At 42.5% G+C, this 20,056-nt stretch overlaps 1 protein-coding gene across 1 annotated transcript; it reads left to right on the top strand.

The window, feature by feature from the left end:
* The first annotated feature begins 2,295 nt into the window (after positions 1-2,295).
* On the top strand, positions 2,296-18,082 carry LOC122556961 (uncharacterized). Its single transcript, XM_043704198.2, has 7 exons — positions 2,296-2,336; positions 3,693-3,797; positions 5,485-5,568; positions 7,414-7,581; positions 9,718-9,867; positions 13,629-13,746; positions 16,299-18,082. Exons 1-7 carry the CDS (start codon positions 2,296-2,298, stop codon positions 16,422-16,424), a joined length of 792 nt encoding a protein of 263 aa, XP_043560133.1. The 3' UTR covers positions 16,425-18,082.
* Positions 18,083-20,056: the final 1,974 nt, after the last annotated feature.

Below are 20,056 nucleotides of genomic sequence, written 5' to 3'. Positions count from 1 at the left end.
AGTTGTATGAGGAATGGCTGGTAAGGAAAAAAAACATTCACAATATACCATCCCTCAAGGACACAGTGATTACACTGAGGTTATCTTTATGTGCTACTCCCTGGGGATGAGCAGATAATAGTTCCCACAATGCCTTGGAAATATGAGAGGATCCACACCAGTTTCCTCATCTCCTCTCCCTCCCACCTTATCCCAGGTGTCCCTACCTGTCCATCTACCTTCCCACCCTCCGCTCCAGCCTATCACCATCACCACCCACCTCCATCGATTTATCGCGTCCCCAGCCCCCGCCCCAGCCCACGCCCCCGCCCCCTCCTATTTATCTCTCAGCCCCCTTGGGCTCCTCCTACATTCCTGATGAGGAGCTTATGCTCGAAACGTCAACTCTCCTGCTCCTCGGATGCTGCCTGACCGGCTGTGCTTTTCTAGTACCACACTTGTTGACTCTACATCCCCACCATGCCATGATCCCAGCAATGAGCTGCATTTATATAGTGTCCTGTTCACAGTAAATTGTTCCAATTCTCTTGGAAGCTAAGGGACAACTTTTTCATGCAGAGGGTGATACGTGTATGGAATGAGCTGCCGGAGGAAGTGGTGGAGGCTGATACAATTACAACGTTTCGAAGGCATCTGGATGGGTATATGAATAGGAAGGTGTTAGAGGTATAGGGGTCAAGTGCTGGCAATTGGGACTAGATTTATGTAGGATATCTGACATATTCTGACAAAAAGAATTGACTTTGGTCCCGTCTCCTACAGTCACACTGTCTTGTCTCTGATCACAGGCCCATTGTAAATACCATATCTGAAGGGTGTGGGGTGAAGTGTCCCCTTCCATGATGTGTGTGCAGCATGGATTCCAGCTCCTCAATGCAGGTCCACATTGGTGCCCAGCAGCAACACATCACCCGTCCTGCCATCACTCTCATACTTGATCTAAGTTATAAATGAATTGTTCAAGATTCCTTGCTCCATACACCTCGCTGTACTGATACCAGCATGTAGTTAAGTAGCACAACAATATCCTACTCACAAATTTGCTTTAAGAACTGGAAAGTGTGAAAATGACGACACTTCTGTTTCAAAATGCAATAAAAAAATCCTGAATAAAAACAAAAAGAATTGCAGATGCTGTAAATCAGAAACAAAAACAGAAATTGCTGGAAAAGCTCAGCTGAGTTCTGAGGAAGGGTCACTGGAATCAAAACATTAACTCTAAAAGAGTCATAGAGATGTACAACACAGAAATAGACCTTTCGGTCTAACTTGTCTATGCCGACCAGATATTCTAAATTAATCTCGTCCTGTTTGCCAGCATTTGACCCATATCCCGCCAAACTCTTCCTATTCATACATGCATCCAAATGCCTTTTAAATGTTGTAATTGTACCAGCCTCCACCACTTCCTCTGGCAGCTCATTCCATACACACACTACTCTCTGTGTGAAAAAGTTACCCTTTTGGTCCCTTTTATATATTTCCCCTCTCACCCTAAACCTATGCCCTCTAATTCTGGACTGCACTATTGTGGGGAAAAGACCTTGTCTATTCAACCTATCGATGCCCTTCACAATTTTATAAACCTCTATAAGGTCACCCCTCAGCCTCCGACGCTCCAGGGAAAACAGCCCCAGCCTGTTCAGCCTCTCCCTGTAGCTCAAATCCTCCAACCCTGGCAACATCCTTATGAATCTTTTCTGAACCCTTTCAAGTTTCACAACATCTTTCCTGTAGCAGGGAGACCAGAATTGTACACAATATTCCAAAAATGGCCTAACCAATGTCCTGTACAGTTATAAACATAACCTCCCAACACCTATACTCGATGCTCTGACCAATAATGGAAAGCATACCAAACACCTTCATCACTATCCTATCTACCTGCAACTCCACTTTCAAGGAGCTGTGTTCACAGAAACAAATAGCTTCTCTCCACAAATTACTTTTCCAGCAATTTCTGTTTTTGATCCTTTTTTCCAGTCTGTCTGTTGGTGAAGGGTTAACTATTTAATGAGGTATAATTGGATTTCTTAACTTGTGCCCTTTGAAAGAGTGGCTTAAAATATCAGTCACCAATTTGATATTATTTTCAATGTGCTGGCCAAGTTTAATGGTGTAATGTGTCATAAGGTCTTTATAATAATGTTTGGTCTAGAGGAATAAACAACCTCATTATGCAGCAGTCCAATAGGTTGAATTGTGAAACAGGGCCCACCCCTTGCAGTATTTAAAAGTTGCAGCTGTCTCTTAACATGAATAGTAAAGGGTAGGGGGAAAAAAAAATTAATAATAATGCAGGCTAGCCTTTATGGTTGCAAGTCACTTACAAACAGGTCACAATTCTATAGTCTTTACAACTAACTTCCTTATTTGGGAAGGGACTTAAGTTAACTGCTTCCCATGTTGCATTTGCTAATAAGCTTCTTTGAAATAGATCTGGGTAACTTGTTAAACCTGAGTTTTCAAGTTGACTCAGTGTGGAGCAGGCTGATGTATCAATTTATGAATAACAATCCTAGGCTTGTAGGGATGTCATGTAGAGAATATTGAACTACTTGGAGACTATAATATTGATGAATTCAGAAGTGATTTTATGAGCCACCTCTTGGGGTGAAAGCCTAATTTTAGTTAGCTATCATTTTCTTAAAAGTTTAATTTGAGATCAATTAACTCCTTGGATAAAACCAGTTGTGTTTATGTTACTCTGTCTATAAGATATTGTTTTGTGTGACTTGTTTTAATATTGTTTAACTGATATTTCTCCAGAGCTTAACTTGTTCCTGGATTTTTTTTAATTGTTCCTCATGCCTTTGAGCGTATTTAAAAACTGGAGTGGATTTCAATATTAATCTTCCTGCCACCTAGTGGATGGAGTAGAAATGTAACTTAGAATTTGTCTAATGCTTTAAGCTTTTGCATGTGCTATCGGCTGGTTTTAAAAGTGATGGAATGGTGTTGCCTAAAACTCTCTGGTTTGTTTGAACTTCTGATATGCCAGTTTGGGAAATGGTTAAATGCTAAACCAATCAGTGAGAGTGCTTTGTTCATATTGCTGCTGATTGGTTTACCTTTTAACTTTTGAAACTATTGCAAGTTATTTGTACGTGGACAGCTGGGAAATTTTAAGTGAATGGTGGGTCTGAATGTGTAACTTGAAAGAGCTGAGGGAAAGCTGTTTGCTAGCCTGTGTCTTGAACTGAAGTTGGACTGTTGAAAGCTTTTCAATTTTTAAAAGTTGCTGTGGGCTAAGTCATGTTTTAACATTTCTGGCCTTTTGACCACTTGGGCAAAAGTTCCAATCTAGTCAAGACTGACTGGATAAGTCACCACGCTCTGCTACAGCTGAAACAAGTTTCAGTGATTTTTTTTTTGATCAGGTCCCCAGTGTGTGTGTTTCAACAGTGTACACAACTGCTTGTGTTCAATTTGTGCCATAAATTAATCAAAAATATCAACATTCAACTTGTGTTTTTGTTTTGGTACAGGAATACTTGCTCTGTTAAAGGTTTACTATGTAACTGGCCTGGTTTTCCCCCTCAATCTTGAATGATTGGCTAAAATTCAATTGTTTCAGAATTTTTTCTGACTGTGATGCATGGAAAATGACCTTGTTCATGGAAATATTGATTCATCCTCCTATATGGTGTAGAACTTCACTGGAACAACTGAAATTTACTTCCTTTTTATAGCAGGGAAACAGGAAATACAAATGCTCACATTCCATGGTTGGACTTTGGCAACATTGGTGCAGCAGCAGTCTCAGATGTTGACTCTCTCCTTTGGGCAGTGAAAAGGTTAGGCTATTAATAAAATGCTTTGTGATCGATGGTGGCATCACCCATAAATGTGATGTGAAAGCTGCAGCAAGTAGTTGCATGATGTATCACAGAATCAAAGTTGCAAAGAGATCAGCAAATGGAAAATTACAGTACTTTCTTTGGCTAACCATGGCTTCTTTCCTCTTCAATTCCTCCTGTTGAGAGAAATGGTTCCTTCTCTTCTAGAGTTGAGATGTGCACTTTGAGACCATAATCTTAACGTACTGGTTTGTTCTTAGTAAGGCTAAATGGTTGACACTTGCTACGTGACTACTTGTAACAACAGGGAAGCCACATGATATGCATTAGGGAGATGGCTGTGTTGTCGGGCAGCAGTCAGCTTTTTACTATTTGACTAGTTTTACTTTGAAGCCATGGCAACGCTTCCACTGTTCTGCCTTGTCTCGGCAGCACACTTCTGATCTTCCTAGTTTTTGGCTTAATTTCACACAACATACATCCATGTGCTGAAGGAAGAAGGAACTTCTTAATATTTAAGCTTAATTGCTTCCTCTATACTAATACCTCACTGCACTTGACCAAGGAGCGGTGCTCCAAAAGCTTGTGATTTCAAATGAACTTGTTGGACTATAACCTGGTGTCATGTGACTTCTGACTTTGTTACCCCCATCCCAGTCCAACACTGACCCCTCCACATCACTAAAACTACAATTGCAGTGGATTTTTTTTTTTGGTCCTATATTTAGCTTTGTTTCCTTCCAATTCAAATCATCACCTTTTTTAAATTTGGCAAATCTTGCTGAATACAAATATTTTTTCGTTGCTTAGAAAATTTAAGGAGTCAAGATAGAGACTGGTTATCATCTGAATTGCCTTAAAATATTTAATCAAAGTTTTCAGATCAAGGGAGTTCCACTTCAGAGATAATGAACTGTAGTCTTGAATATTTTTTGAGGTGGGGTGGAATTTGAGCATTATCCCTCATGAGATAAGGTGTGTATGGTCACTTGGGGCACACTTGCCTCTTTGGTCACAGTTGGGGGTTCAATCCCAGATAAAAGCTGAGTTGACATCAAATATGGTGTAGTGACAGCTCTATTTATGACAGTGCAATCTTTCAGCACAAATTTTACAATGTGCTTGGAAGGAGTCTTTACTGAATATTCTGGGAAAAATATTTTAAGATTTAAAAAATTGTCCCCACTCCCGACACCACCATGGTTAAGTCTGCTTCAAATCACGGGATTTGGCCATGGTTGAATATTTATAGGCAAATGGTAATCGTCATCCAAGGTAGTGCCATCATTTGCAAACTATTTTCCATCTGGGCTGCAGTTTTTAAGCATTTCTTTTAAAACATTACTGTGAAGGTGTCCTCTCCCTGTCTGTGTTTTTGCTTGGGGGCCAGAGGTACAAGAATTTTGGAACTAAAAGAATAACGGATACAAGTCTGTCAATTCAATTTTTCCCATTTTCAAAAAAAAAACCGTTGACATTCAAGACCATCCATTGTGATCATGTTGGGACTTTGTTAAAAGTTAAACTTTCTAGAAAGAAAGCAAATATAATGTCTGGCAGGTGTTGCAAGTTTATTTCTTTGGGGAATGTTATGTCTCCATGTTGTGATTATCCTTTAATCTATTCACACGTTGGTATTTATAGGAATCATTTATTAATCAATCTGAATTCTCTTGTCCACCAGGACTGATGTCTGTGTACCAACAACAGCCAGCATTGGAGTGGGTACAGAATCCGAGCCGAACAGAGCATGGACCTGGGAGAAAAGGTGTGCGTGCATGTTTTATTAAAATCAGTGTTATGCTGCAAATGTTCCCACAGTCTTCTGAACTTGCTTCATGGGTGCTATCCTCGAAACAGGATATTGCCATTGGGAAAATGGCCTTAGGCTTGCATGTTGGGATGCTTTTGGACTTGATGCATTACCTTGAACGTATCATCTTTTAAGGGCTAAATAAAAACATCGGTCTAAAATTAATTTCCAAAATGTGGCTGCCTGTCAGGCTGCTCACCAATCTGTTGACCGTTATCAAATATTGCAAGTAGCCTTTTTATGGAGAAGCGCATGAGTAATGGTATGTTGCTTGACTAACCATTCAGAGGACTAAACCAACAATTTCTTTTTTAAAAAGTATCACTACCATCACAATGGTGACAACTAAACCACCAAATCCATTGCATTTTTATTCTCTCATGGGATGAGTGTCATTGGCTTGGCCAGCATTTATTGACCAGATGTCCGTTCAGAAGCAACCACATTGTTGTGGGTCAGGAGTCACACGTAGCTACTGATGTCCTTGAGGGAAGAAACCTGGTCCCTACCTGAGTTTGGTTTGTGTAGTTTGATTCACAGCAATTGGGCTAGTCCCTAAAAAAAAAAAAAAAACAGCCAAACAAACCGCACGGTCGTATGGATTTATTGAGTTTGCAAATTCAGGGCCATGTTCTCAGCTGTCCCCTGGCGCACTTGGAGATGAATGATAAATATTGGCCTTGCCAGTGATAACCATGCTGTGAGAAAAATCTATCATTTCCTCTGCTCTCATCCCCTTCGCATTGAGAAATGTGATAAATGTCTATGTCCCACTCCAGTACAGTGCAGGGGGTCAGTTAGCTCGACAATTGACTCAGTGCAGACTAATCCCAACAATGTGGGTTCAATTCTTTGCCTGCATCAGCTGAGGGTGCAGTCCACAGATGTTCAGCCTAGGTGGATTAGCTGTGGGAAATGCAGGGATAGGATTCGGGGATGGTTCGGAGTGGGATGCTCTTCAGAAGGTCAGTAGACTTGATGGGCTGAATGACCTGCCTTTAATTCATTCGTTTGTGGGATGTAGGTGTCACTGGTTGGACCCTTGAGAAGGTGGGGGGTGACCTGCCTTCTGCTGCAACCCACCTGCTGTGGGTTGACCCACAATGCCCTTGGGGAGGGGATTCCATGATTTTGACCCAGTGACAGTGAAGGAACAGTGATATTCCCAAGTCAGGATGGGAATGGTTTGGAGGGGAACTTTCAGGGGGTGGTGTCCCTATGTATCTGCTGCCTTGTCCTTCTAGATGGAAGTCGTCATGGGTTTGGAAGGTGCTGTCTGAAGATTTTTGGTGACTTTCTGCAGGGCATCTTGTAGACTGCTCCCTCACTGGAGGGGTTCTGTAATGATTAAATCTCCTCCCCATGCCAGAGGCATGGTGATCCTTGGGTTAAACCATCACCAGTTCTGTCATGAGAAAGCAGCTCTATGGCCCAGTAGGACTATACTGACTTGACTATGTCTCACTGTTGAAGGTATCGTCAAAACTACACTACGCACTCCTTTCTTGTAAGATACAAGCAGTACATCAGATGTTTTGAATTTGGGCATTTTGGTAAGAGCCACAGATTGATATGAGTGTTGCTGGAGCCTACTTGAGGAAATAGTGATATTTGTGATGTAGGTTAGTCCACAAGCATCCTACTAGGACACTAGCCTTCCCTGTACCACAGAAGATCATATCAATTAGACTTGAGCCTATTCCAGCAGGGTTTAATCACCAGATGATGCTAGATTCAATGATCTCAATGTTGCTTATCTGAGGCCAGTTCCTCCTTTACTTTCACTTGCTCCACCACCAGAAGCTCCAAGCACTGGGGCCTATCTGCGTCCACGTCTGACTGTCCGACCGAATGCTGGAAGCCATCAGAAATTGAGACTGATGAAACCGTGCTGAGGAGGCGACAGAAGCAGATAGATTATGGAAAGAACACGCCTGCCTATCCACGCTACCAGCAAGAAGTCCCGAAGTAAGTGTGCTTTCTTTCTTTTTAAAAAAAAAAAGTTTGAATATGTTTGGAGTGAGGGAGGTGTTTGAAGTTTGTGCAGACAACCATGCTTCTAACATGGAACAGCAACACAATATCACTTTTGTGGTGATTTGGTGACCACTGCTCATTACTGGTGCTGATGTAGAGTTGCTGGTCAAGATTGTGGTGGCCATTGCAGCAATAAAAATGGCTTTTTGAAAGGTTTCAAATTCGGTGCCTTAACAAGTAATATTAATCCTTCGGTGAGAGAAGATTTAGCTGTGGTGACGGCATCGCTTTTTAGCAAATTGTGTCCTGCAGCACTGATCAGGCTAAAGGACCTGGATATTCCTCCAGCCAAGTGGCAGGAGCTGGCGGGAAAATATCCAGTTTCCCAGTTCCACTTAAGTGGCTCCAGAGATGTGACTGTAATTGTTATAGGAAAGGCAGCAGGTCAGGCAGCATCCAGGGAATAGGAGAATCGACGTTTCGGGCATAAGCCCTTCTTCAGGAATGCCTGAATGCTTATGCCCGAAACGTCGATTCTCCTGTTCCCTGGATGCTGCCTGACCTGCTGCGCTTTTCCAGCAACACATTTCCAGCTCTGATCTCCAGCATCTGCAGACCTCACTTTCTCCTTATAGGAAAGGCAGCCAATCTGGATTGCAATGGGGATTGAGTCTGTCGGTCCCACATCAATATTGTGAACTTCATTCCAACTAGCATTGAAAAAGCAAGGCCATTGCCCCATCCAGGTCCTGTGGGGTAGGAAAAGAATAGTTTGACATTCTCCCTTCTTCCCCATACCCCCACTTACTATAAAATACACTACTTAAGCAACAATCACTCACTCTATAGTGATGGTGAAATATGCTTTTTTTAATGCACATAAAAATGCTTAAAGCAATTTATGAAATCCCTTTCCTTCCTGGCCAATGTTAGTTATCCAGACCCTGTCTAAATATCAATAGCAAAAGGTGCAAAAAAAATTTGAACAGTTTTTTTGCTGGGTACAGTGGTAGTATGCCTACCTCTTAACCAAGAGGTCTGGATTTAAGTGTCCCCTGCTCCATAACTGTAACCATATCCCTGAACTGGTTGAGCAGAAAATATTGAAAATATAATGGCAACTCCAGCCCTCACTTCAAATCATGTTCAGGATTCAAGATTAGCTGTTTCCACAGACTAGCAGGTTCCCAGGATAAAAGTGGGGTTTGGGATGTGTGATAGGCAGAGCCCAGAGAGAATCTCAGCTAGTGAGACAAGGAGATGGATGACTCGGGAGAAGGATATTAATAATGGGATCGTGAGCAGGTCAGTATGGGTTGACTGCAATACAAGTGGCTCATAATTGACCAGGTGTGGGAGTAGTTAAAGGATATGAAGGTAGATGTTCAGATTCCAAAACCATAATCCTGAAGTCCGCAGGATCTCCCATGTGGAAAATGAAGCTTCATAGAATGCCAAGAGATTCCTCAACAGTGTCACTTTAGTTAAAATTAAACTTGCGTGTCTGCATAATGCTTAAAAACTAAACGCTGTCCCTCCGTGTCAGACAATTTCTGCTTTGATCACATATCCAAGATTGTTAAACTTTTTTTTTTGGCTTTTTCTTACAATCGTTAAGAGAAGTTGCTAAAATGAATGTAGTGAAGTGTACAAGCTGCTGCTTATGGTGCCATCTTCGGTGCAAAGATCCCTAAGGTACAGCGTTCTCAGTTACAGTTCTTGGAGGGAATAACAGAAGTTTTAAAGTTCAGCATTGCAGACTTGGAAATAATTTATAAAATGGGTTGGGGGGGGGGGGGTGGAATGAAGTTCAGAATCACATTCTTTGGACCCATTCCATGTTCGTCCCCAGTCTCCAAACCACACTAGGCTTCACCCCCTGGGTTCACAAGGCCAAGAGCGCTCTCTGGAATTATGAGACCTGTCTTTCCTCTACACTTTATCAGATCAGGTGATTTTGAAAATCTGTGCCACAGGTTTTCGGAGACCAGATTTCTTTTACACTTGTAAGGATTCTTTGTAGGCAGCATTGCACATCGTGTGGGGGGGGGGGGGAAGATGGGGTGAAGGAGGCAGTGTAGTCATTGGGTTAAGATGCTCTATTGATCTTTTTTTTTCTCTCAAAAGGAGACTCCGAGTGCCAGGAATACACCCCCAAACCCCCAACAAGTACAAGAAATACAGCCGCCGCTCCTGGGATAAGCAGATCCGGCTGTGGAGGAAGGCACTTCATGCTTGGGACCCACCATTTGCGCAGGAAGATGGCCTGAAGTCAATGTATGTAAATCATCAATGTTCTAGCTGACTGCCTCTACCAATTTCAACTGCTACACAATAGCACAAACTGGAGGTGACCTTTCTCTCCTTGTATCTGTTCAATTAAATACGATGACAGTCAGAGTCCTGTATTTCAGCATAGAATCAGACCCTTCCATCCAACTTGTCCATGCTGACCAGATATCCCAACCTAATCTAGTCCCACTTGCCCGCAACTGGCCCATATCCCTCAACCCTTCCTATTGATATAGACATCTAGATGCCTTTTAAATGTTGTTAATTGTACCAGCCTCCACCACTTCTGGCAGCTCATTCCATTCACTTCCGCCCTCTGCGTGAAAACGTTACCCTTAAATCTCTTAAATCTTTCCCCTCTCTCCTTTTAAACCTATGTCCTCTAGTTTTGGACTCTACTATCCTGGGGAAAATGACCTTGTCTATTTATCCTATCCGAGCCCCTTTATGATTTTATATGCCTCTATAAGGTCACCCCTCAGCCTCTGACACTCCAGGGAAAACAGCCCCAGCCTGTTCAGCCTCTCCCTGTAACTCAAATCCTCCAACCCTGGCAACATCCTTGTAAATCTTTTCTGAACCCTTTCAAGTTTCACAACATCTTTCTGATAGGGAGGAGACCAGAATTGCATGCAATATTCCAACAGTGGCCTAACCAATGTCCTGTACAGCCACAACATGACCTCCCAACTCCTGTACTCAATACTCTGAACAATAAAGGAAAGCATACCAAACGCCGCCTTCACTATCCTATCTACCGGTGACTCCACTTTCAAGGAGCTATGAACCTGCATTCAAAGTTCTCTTTGTTCAGCAACACTCCCTAGGACCTTACCATTAAGTGTAGAAGTCCTGCTAAGATTTATTTTCCCAAAATGCAGCACATCGCATTTATCTGGATTAGACTCCATCTGCCACTTCTCAGCCCATTGGCCCATCTGGTCCAGATCCTATTGTAATCTGAGGTAACCCTCTTCTCTGTCCACTACACCTCCAATTTTGGTGTCATCTGCAAACTTACTAACTGTACCTCTTATGCTCGCATCCAAATCATTTATATAAATGACAAAAAGTAGAGGACCCAGCACCGATCCTTGTGGCACTCCACTGGTCGCAGGCCTCCAGTCTGAGAAACAACCCTCCACCATCACCCTCTGTCTTCTACCTTTGAGCCAGTTCTGTATCCAAGTGTCTAGTTCTCCCCGTATTCCATGAGATCTAACCTTGCTAACCAGCCTCCATGGGGAACCTTGTTAAACACCTTACTGAAGTCCATATAGATCACATCTACTGCTCTGCCCTCATCAATCCTCTTTGTTACTTCTTCAAAAAACTCAATCAAGTTTGAGAGACATGGCCACTTTCTTAAATAGTGGCACCACATCAGCAAACCCCCAGTCTTCTGGCACTTCACTTGTGACTATTGCTGATACAAATATCTCAGCAAGGGGCCCAGTAATCACTTCTCTAGCTTCCTACAGAGTTTCAGGGTACACCTGATCAGGTCCTGGGATTTATCTACTTTTATCTGTTTCGTTATCCAGCATTTCCACTGTAACAACATGGACATTTTTTTTTTTCCAAGATGTCACCATCTATTTTGCTACATTCTATACCTTCCATGTCCTTCTCCACAGTAAATACTGATGCAAAATACTTGTTTAGTATCTCTTCCATCTCCACACAAAGGTCGCCTTGCTGATCGTTGAGGGTCCCTATTCTCTCCCTAGTTACCTTTTGTCCTTAAAGTTTTGTAACTTTTTAACCAATCTTTGTTTCATAACTTATTTTAAGCTTTCTCTATTCCATCAACCTCCAAAGCCAAGTGCTCTTGCCAGGGAGGAGGGGACATTGCTAGTCTTTTGTTTTCAATGGTTCCTGATTCATCCCTGTCTGGCCTTGATTTAGTTCCAAGTACTAACCCTCTTTTATTTTGTTCTGGAATCTGTTTTAATGGTGACCCTTCTCCAGCTTGGATACTGCAGGTCTCTGAACTGTAACTTAGGTGAACTACTCAAGGGTGACTCTTCCCTTGGAACTGCCTTCAACTGAAAGCAGTTCCAATGTCTTTGTCAGGAGGGATGATGGGGAAAGGGGGGAAAACAAAAAACTTTAGCCTGAAACAGCAATTGTGTATATAACCAAGATTTCTTTCCCACTCAATATTCTGAGACCCTTGCATATGATTCCCATCAAAGTAAAACTGGTCTTGGACATGTGTGAATCAATGCATTTCTATATGGATCCCTACAGCACATGTATATCAAGTAATGAGTGACCACCTAGAACTCTGTGGGAAGTGATTGCTGGGCTTGCGGAGATATTTGTATCATTGATAGTCACAGTGAGGTACCGTAAGACTGGAGGTTGGCTAACGTGGTGCCACTGTTTCAGAAAAGTGGTGAGAAAAAGCCGGTGAGCCTGACACCAGTGGTGGGCAAGTTGTTGGAGAGAATCCTGAGGGACAGATTTCCATGTATTTGGAAAGGCAAGGACTGATTAGGGATCGTCAACATGGCTTTGTGTGGGAAATTGTGCCTCAAACTTGAGGGCAGAACATTGTGATCTATATGGACTTCAGTAAGGTGTTCAAGGCTCCCCATGGGAGACTAGTTAACAGGGTTAGATCTCATGGAATACAGGGGGAACCAGCCATTTTGATACAGAACTGGCTCAAAGATAGAAGACACGGTGGTGGTGGAAGGTTGTTTTTCAGACTGGAGGCCTGTGACCAGTGGAGTGCCACAAAGATCAGTGCTGGGTCCACTAATTTTTGTCACTTATATAAATGATTTGGATGTGAGCATGAGGTACAGTTTGCAGGTGACACAAAATTGGAGGTGTAGTGGACAGCAAAGAAGGTTATCTCAGATTACAATGGGATCTTGTCCAAGGGGTGGCAAATAGTCTATAATATAAATGCGAGGTGTTGCATTTCTGACCTCCCTCTATGGGAAGGATGTTGTGAAACTTGAAAGGGTTGAGAAAAGATTTAAAAGGATGTTGCCAGGGTTGGAGGATTTGAGCTATAGGGCAAGGTTTAATAGGCTGGGGCTGTTTTCCCCTGGAGCGTCAGAGGCGGAGGGGTGACCTTTTATAGAGGTTTATAAAATCATGAGGGCATGGTCTGATAATCCTATCCAAGTTTTTTCCCTGGGGTGGGGGGGTGGTCCAGAACTAGAGGGCACAGGTTTAAAGTGAGGGGAACGATGAGAGACCTAAGGGCCAACTTTTTCAGTGATGGGTGTGGAATGAGCTGCCAGAGGATGTGGTAGAGGCTAGTACAATTGCAACATTGAAAAGGCATTTGGATGGGTATACGAATAGGAAGGGTTTGGAGAGATATGGGCCGCGTGCTGGCAGGTTGGACTAGATTGGGTCGGGATATCTCATCGGCATGGACAAGTTGGACCAAGGGGTGTTTCCATGCTGTACATCTTCATGATTAATTATTAAACAATGTGCCAACTTCAGGTTTGCAGCTAAATTGATCTTTGGCTGGACTAGAGTCCCTCCTCCAATGGCTTAACTAGTTTTAAGTTGACTGTGGCCAGGCGCCATCACTTAATGAAATAGTGAGGGTCAGCAGAAGTTTCCATTACAAGTCAATAGTCAGTTGGCCCCTGAAATGTCATTCTTCTGAATGGGTGATCAAAATTTACCTGCAACCTGTTGTGATTTGGTCACTTGTATTCAATTTTCTTAGTTGAAAGAGGCCTCTGGTGTAAATTGCCACTCTGTTTCAGCCCTGGGATAGGTATTTGGTCTCCTCTGCATGGAATGGACAAAGCAAAGACACCACTGGAGCAATGGTTTGGTCCCCTGTGCTACACCCATGTGGCTACAAGCAACTCCTCCTCATTGGTAAGCTGATGTTCTGTCACTTGTCATCAAAAGTGACTGTTAACAAAACAGGTCTGCACAGGACTCTGCTTTATTTAATAGCCTTAGACCACTTTCTCTCAAAACATTGAAGGTATACTTGAGACAAAAATGGATCCTAATGCAAAAATGTAATGGGAATGATGACCAAATGATAGGTTTAAGGCATGGAGGGCTAGGAAGAGATTAGAGACTGGGACTTCCTCCGAAGCCCCATTTGTTTATTGAAGGCATGGCTGTTGGTGGTAATTCAAAAATAAATCACTTTTTGGGGGTGGGGTGGTGAAATTGTACAAAGTGTTTGTCCTCTAAATTGAATTGCATCCTAATGCACACTGCTTTCTCTCATCTGGTCACTCACTCCATCAGGCCCACAACGTGGTTTTCACTGGGTTGCCTGCTTAGAATGTCACCCACTTGAACAAACCCAATTCCAGCTTGAGCTTAGAATTTGTAGTAAATCAAAGCGGGGAGCGAAACAATGTCAACAGTATCAAACTTTAATGAAGAACACTTCACACTTCACTGGACATGGCTGGGGGTGTGTGGAGGTTTTCACTCGTTTTAAAATTTTGGGGCTTTTAAAAAGGATTTTCTCTGTATTAACTTGGTAAGGTGGATCCATTCCTGAGCAGCTCAGCTGAGTTAAATGCTCCCAAATCTGCCTGTCTTGAACAAAGCAACAAGTTGCAAACTAAACTCTGATATCTTTTAAGCTCCCCATCTTGAGACGAAACCAATCTGGAGGAACTCCTGTTTTCAATCCTCTTCAAAGTGAAAAACAATCCCCCTGAGAGACTTGCTCAAATCGAGCAAGACTATGGTGTGACTAGATCCATTGTAGATTCTATGGAGCTCATCTAATGGTCCTCAGCCTTTTTATATGGGATGTGGGGATCTCTAGCCAGTTATTTATGGGAATAAACAGTAATTTTCTGTTTTTAAGCATCAGTTACATCTGACTGACAGACAAATATGGAGCAGGAGTCGGTCACTTTGGCCAGTTCTGGTCTCCCTTCTTTGTTGTTTTTTTTTCTTTTAAATTTGGTCACCCCCTCCACTTTTTTTTTCTTCCCTGTAGAAAGACCTGACTGATTACTTGGCCTTCATTCTACATTCCTGCCCACATTCTCATAAAGCTTGCGTCCTTATTTTAAAGCTACAAATCTATCTATTTCCACTTTGTGTTCAATATCCTAGCCTCTCCTGCTTTCTGGGGAAGTAAGTTCCAGATAATCTGGGAAGGGAAAAATGTTCCTCCATGCTACTGTAAATGGGTGCCTCCCTGTTAGGACAACATTATGATGCCCCCTCCAGGGCATGCGAGTTGAACCTGATCTGGCAGAGGTACGGGCACCACCACAGAAGGAGAAAGTGAGGACTGCAGATGCTGGAGACTGGAAAAACACAGCAGGCCAGGCAGCATCCGAGGAGCAGGAGAATCGACATTTCAGGCATAAGCCCTTCTTTAGGAATGAGGCTTGTGTGCCAAGTGGGCTGAGATAAAGGGGAGGGGGAGGGAATTTGGGGAGGGGTGCTGGGAATACGATAGGTGGAAGGAGGTGAGGGTGAGTGTTATAGGCCAGAGAGGGGGTGGGGGCGGAGAGGTCAGGAAGAAGATTGCAGGTCAAGAAGGCGATGCTGGGGGTTGGGACTGAGATAGGTGGGGGGGAGGGGAAATGAGGAAGCTGGAGAAATCTACATTCATCCCGTGTGGTTGGAGGGTTCCTAGGTGGAAGATGAGCTCTTCTGCCAGACCCTGGCCACACGATGCCTGGAGGAAGAACGCCTCATCTTCCACCTGGGAACCCTCCAACCACACAGGATGAATGTCGCTTTCTCCAGCTTTATCTCGCTCCCCTCAATCTTCTTCCCGACCTCTCCACCCCACTGCCTTTTTATCTCAGCCTGCTTGGCACGCCAGCCTCATTCCTGAAGGGCTTATGCCCAAAACGTCAATTCTCCTGCTCCTCGGATGCTGCCTGGCCTGCTGTTTTTCCAGCACACATTTTTCAACACCACCACAAGCCTAATCTTATTGAATTTCTATTGCACCATTTACCATGTAGAGTGGCACAGTGACTCAGTGGTTAACACTGCTGCCTCACCACACCAGGGTCCCAGGTTTAATTCCATCCAGAGTGTCTGTGGAGTTGAGTCATTCTCCTGGTGTCTACATGGGTTTCATCTGGGTGTTCCAGTTTCCTCCCACAGTCTGAAGATGTGCAGGTTAGGCTGGATTACAGGGGTAGGGTAGGGGGTTTGGGTCAAGGTGGGATGTTCTCTGGACAGTTGGCATGCACTCCCTGGACCAAATGGCATGCTCCCACACTGTAGGGACTCTGGTGTGAACCTGGGTGCTTGGAACATTACCAAGCTCTCTGGATTAATAGCTTAGTGATGATACTATTAGACCATCCCCTGACCCCCTTGAGCTGTTGCTGTTCTATCTCTATTAGCATTAAATAACTAATAATCCTGATTTTGTGTGGGATTGCCTTCTCCCTCTAACTCCATATGCTACACTTTTACAGATGCCTGATGATCAGACTCCCTTTCCATCTCGTCCTCTTGACATCTCCCCAAATGGAGATGAGGACCCCTTTGAATTACTCAGGTATTTAAGGAAAGGTCACAGTACTAATTGGACACCATGGTAATGAGCAAGTCAACACTTCTTCCTGATCTTACAGGCCAGAGTATAGACTGTGTATTTGTTATACACAGAGCAAGAGGATGGCTGTATGTTGATCTGTGGATTTTGTATCTGATTATTTAATGAACTTGTTTAAAAATTCAGCAGTTTTTCTAAGCTTCAATTTTCTTAAGAAGTTGGCTGTATATTTTGGGGGATAGTAAAGAGTGAATGAAGGTCTCGTGTTTGCCAACATGTGCTTCATTGTTCTGCTTCCAAATGTGGGAACTCATCGTGGGCTCCATCACTGCTCAACCTGGAAGTATATCCTTGACCACCTGTCGTCTCTTTTCTCCCGAAACCCTTTTCCCATCTCCAAGGGGGATGGGGAAAATAGGTATCTTTATCTATTGGATGAGTGTGGCCAAGGCTAAGTTTTAAAGTTCTGAAATTGCTGAATTTTTCCCTAACTAACTTCTGCAGAATTCACACTTCTAGGTGTCACTGATAGCAAAGCTTACTGTCTCTGAATCCTTGTGTAGAATAGAATCTAAACATCTCCTGATAAGCTTTTTTTTAAAAAAGTAAAAGAACAGAGACTCGCGCCAAGTTCCTGGCTACCTAATCTCTCAACAAGCCACAGGGTCAATGGAAGAAGGAATAGGAGCTTCCCCTTAACAGTTTGTAGATGTAATTGTTACTTGTAAGTATTCTGGTGTGCATTTAAAAATGTCAGTTTTTTTTTTCTTTTGTTTTTAACTCCAATGTAAGGGGTAAAAATTGCTCTTTTGGCAGAGCAGGAAGGCTGAGTTTTCATGTGTCCCTATTAACTTAAACTGGCTCTGACCACACCCCACGCCAACCTGTCAAGGGAGTTATGTTCTCAAAGATGGTTAGAATGCAGATTTCTTTCTAACTGAAAAGAAAACACTGCAAAATTTAATCAAAGGCTAAATTTTGAGTGGTTTCCAGAGTGACCTCTTTTAAACATCGTCTTCACATTTTGTTAACTTATTCTTGCATTTAAGGTCTTGACCTACCGTAATGAGGTTTCACTCAAGTGTGATCTAATTTTTCACACCTTTCACCACCAATGGACCTCTTGGTCCTCCTCACTCTGTCCACCCATTCACCCCTAGCAGAATCACCATTCACTACATTGTCTGTGGTCTTTGGTCACCTTTTTTCTGCATGAAAGTTTAGTGAAGCATTAGCACAGTATGCTGAAAAATTATGCAAGACAGTTTTCCAAATCATCTTATTCTGAGGTACTAGCCTCTTTTTATGCCTTTAAGGCACCCAGACTCTGTTTTCTGCATTGTTTTTGCCAGTTTTTCTCCTGAAATTTGTCTAACCTTGTTAGCAAAATGATCAATACCCTACAAGATTTAATCTTGTAGTTGAATGGTTTGAATTCGAGTAATCACTGGCCCATTGTTAGTGTTGACATGAAATGGATTTAGCACACTTAGTTCCCAATTATATGGAAATGTGGAGTTGTGTACCAAGTGCTCTGAGTCTCTTGTATTCTGTAGTCTGACTTGTATAAAATGTACTGGGGTTCACATTGTCACTCAACTTTTTTTGAATCTGTAAATGTTCTGTTTTAAACTTTGTTTGATGTCAGTGCTGTAAGGGTGAGTTTCTGTAACACTGATAAACTAGTACATAAAAAAAAATCTGAAGGTGTACACCTCTCTAACCGACTTTATTTTTTTTTTGTGGTTCCATTGCATGTTTGTGTGAATGAGGGAGGGAAATGATAAACACAATTCCTACGAGAGGATGCTATGTTTAAATAACTCTCTGGATTTGACAACTCCTGAGGTGAAGTGAAGAGGGGCTGGGTGGAAGGTATGGAATAATCTCTCCTAGCAAGACAGCTTTTCTTTACCCTGTATCAAATCTAAATTAATCATCCACATTGGACACTATTCCAAACTCTTTAATTGCTTCAAATCAACAGCTCACTTTTGAACTTGAGTAAAATACTTGCTTTTTTTTTCCCCCCCACTTCCCTGTATTGAGGGGCAATGCAAGGTTTAAGGAAGCCAACAGCTTATTGACCATTCTTCATCTTTTGTTTCCTAGTGTAATGGAGAGGTGACTGCTTCAGTGGTGTTATGACTGAACTGTTAACCCAAAGACCCAGGTAATGTTTTGGGGGACCTGGGTTTGAATCCCACAACAGTAGATGGCAGAATTGAATTCGATTTAAACATCTGGAATTCTGAGTCTAATTGTGAAACCAATTTTTTTTTTGGGGGAGGGGGTAGTGGAAAAACCCATCTGGTTCACTTCCTCCCTTTAGGGAAGGAAACTGTCGTCATTACCTGGTCTGGGCCTACATATGATTCCAGACCCACAGCAACCTGGCTGACTCATAACTGCCCTCTGGGCAATAAATACTGTTCTAGCCAACAATGTCCACATCCCTGTGAATGAATGGATTAAAAATAAAATGCAGGTGAATTTGAAATGAAAAATACTGGAGAACGCAGTGGGTCAGGAGCAAGCAGGTATAGACATTGAGTCTAGATGACTCGCTTCAGCTTTGAAACGTGAGTGGGATATTCCTTCCTTCCTTTGGAAGGTGTATGGATCTGATGGGCTGAATGGCCTGTATCCACACTGGGGATTCTGACTTTGATTTAAATGCTTTGTTAATGGATTTGACAAATTTGAAGAACTGATCATAATGAATTTTTGAGAGTAAGTCTGTTGATTAAAGTAATTAAGTCTGTAAATGTTTTGATACTTTGACGAAAGTGTCAGATATTCAGGAGTATAGGTTATTACATGATCTAGCATTATAGATACTAGAATGACTTGAGATAATTACAGTAATTGGCTGTTTAGAGTGCAGGAATAGGAATAATTCTGTTTTCCAGGAATCCATGCTGGACTTGTAAACAGTACAAAAGTATTTGATACTATGTTCTACATCAGACAATGGGGGAGACAGGATGGTTAGCAAATGCAATGGCTGTTAGAATGTAGGAAGACCAAAGTAGACTTGTGGGTTCTGGCAGCTATTTGGGCTGGGAAAGGTGGATAAGCAAAGATTAAATTAATCCTCTAATCTTTTTTAAAGTTATCTAAAGATATTGGAATATGTTGAGGTGCTGTTGCACTTTTTGTCTTGTGGGTCAGCTGCATTTAAAGACCCTTTTTTTAAAAAATGGGTGTCTACTGTACATTAATAAACGAGTAGACATTCAGACTAATAGTCTGACTTTTATCAATCAAATCTTCCAGGATGGGTAGGTAGCAGAGATGCTCGCAATATTGAAGACTGGATATAGGAATAGGCAAGGAACAGAGGGGTGCAGACCAAGTGTTCAGAATGGCTACATTTTTTATTTTCAAAACTTAAAATCTCTTTAATTATTCACCCAACTATATGGGTATCAGTTACTACTTCACTAAATAGTAAGTCAACTATTTCTTTAGTTTGTTAAAGGGGTCTTGTGAAGTGGTACCTGAGCACTATTCCACTGTTCTGCGACTTGGTCTGCTTGGGCACTACCCCTATTTCCAAACCTGCCTGTTCACTAAACAGTTTCACATTGTCCCTCTGATCCACTGGATTGGGAACAGCTAGCTGCAGCCCTCTGGGAGAAACCCGAATGTGTTGCTGTAGCCAAAGCAAATGCC

This window comes from Chiloscyllium plagiosum, unplaced genomic scaffold, assembly GCF_037043375.1.
Source record: "Chiloscyllium plagiosum isolate Xiang-an unplaced genomic scaffold, Cpla_swu_hap1 HiC_scaffold_16, whole genome shotgun sequence".
NCBI lineage: Eukaryota > Metazoa > Chordata > Chondrichthyes > Orectolobiformes > Hemiscylliidae > Chiloscyllium > Chiloscyllium plagiosum.
This window is presented reverse-complemented; position numbering and strand designations above follow the sequence as displayed.

Excerpts from the sequence above, each read along its gene's own strand:
- LOC122556961 (XM_043704198.2), top strand. The coding sequence starts at position 2,296 with ATGCAGGCTAGCCTTTATGGTTGCAAGTCACTTACAAACAG. Across the intron at positions 5,569-7,413 it reads GCATGGACCTGGGAGAAAAG|AAGCTCCAAGCACTGGGGCC; the intron begins GTGTGCGTGCAT and ends CTCCACCACCAG. Across the intron at positions 9,868-13,628 it reads GAAGATGGCCTGAAGTCAAT|CCCTGGGATAGGTATTTGGT; the intron begins GTATGTAAATCA and ends ACTCTGTTTCAG.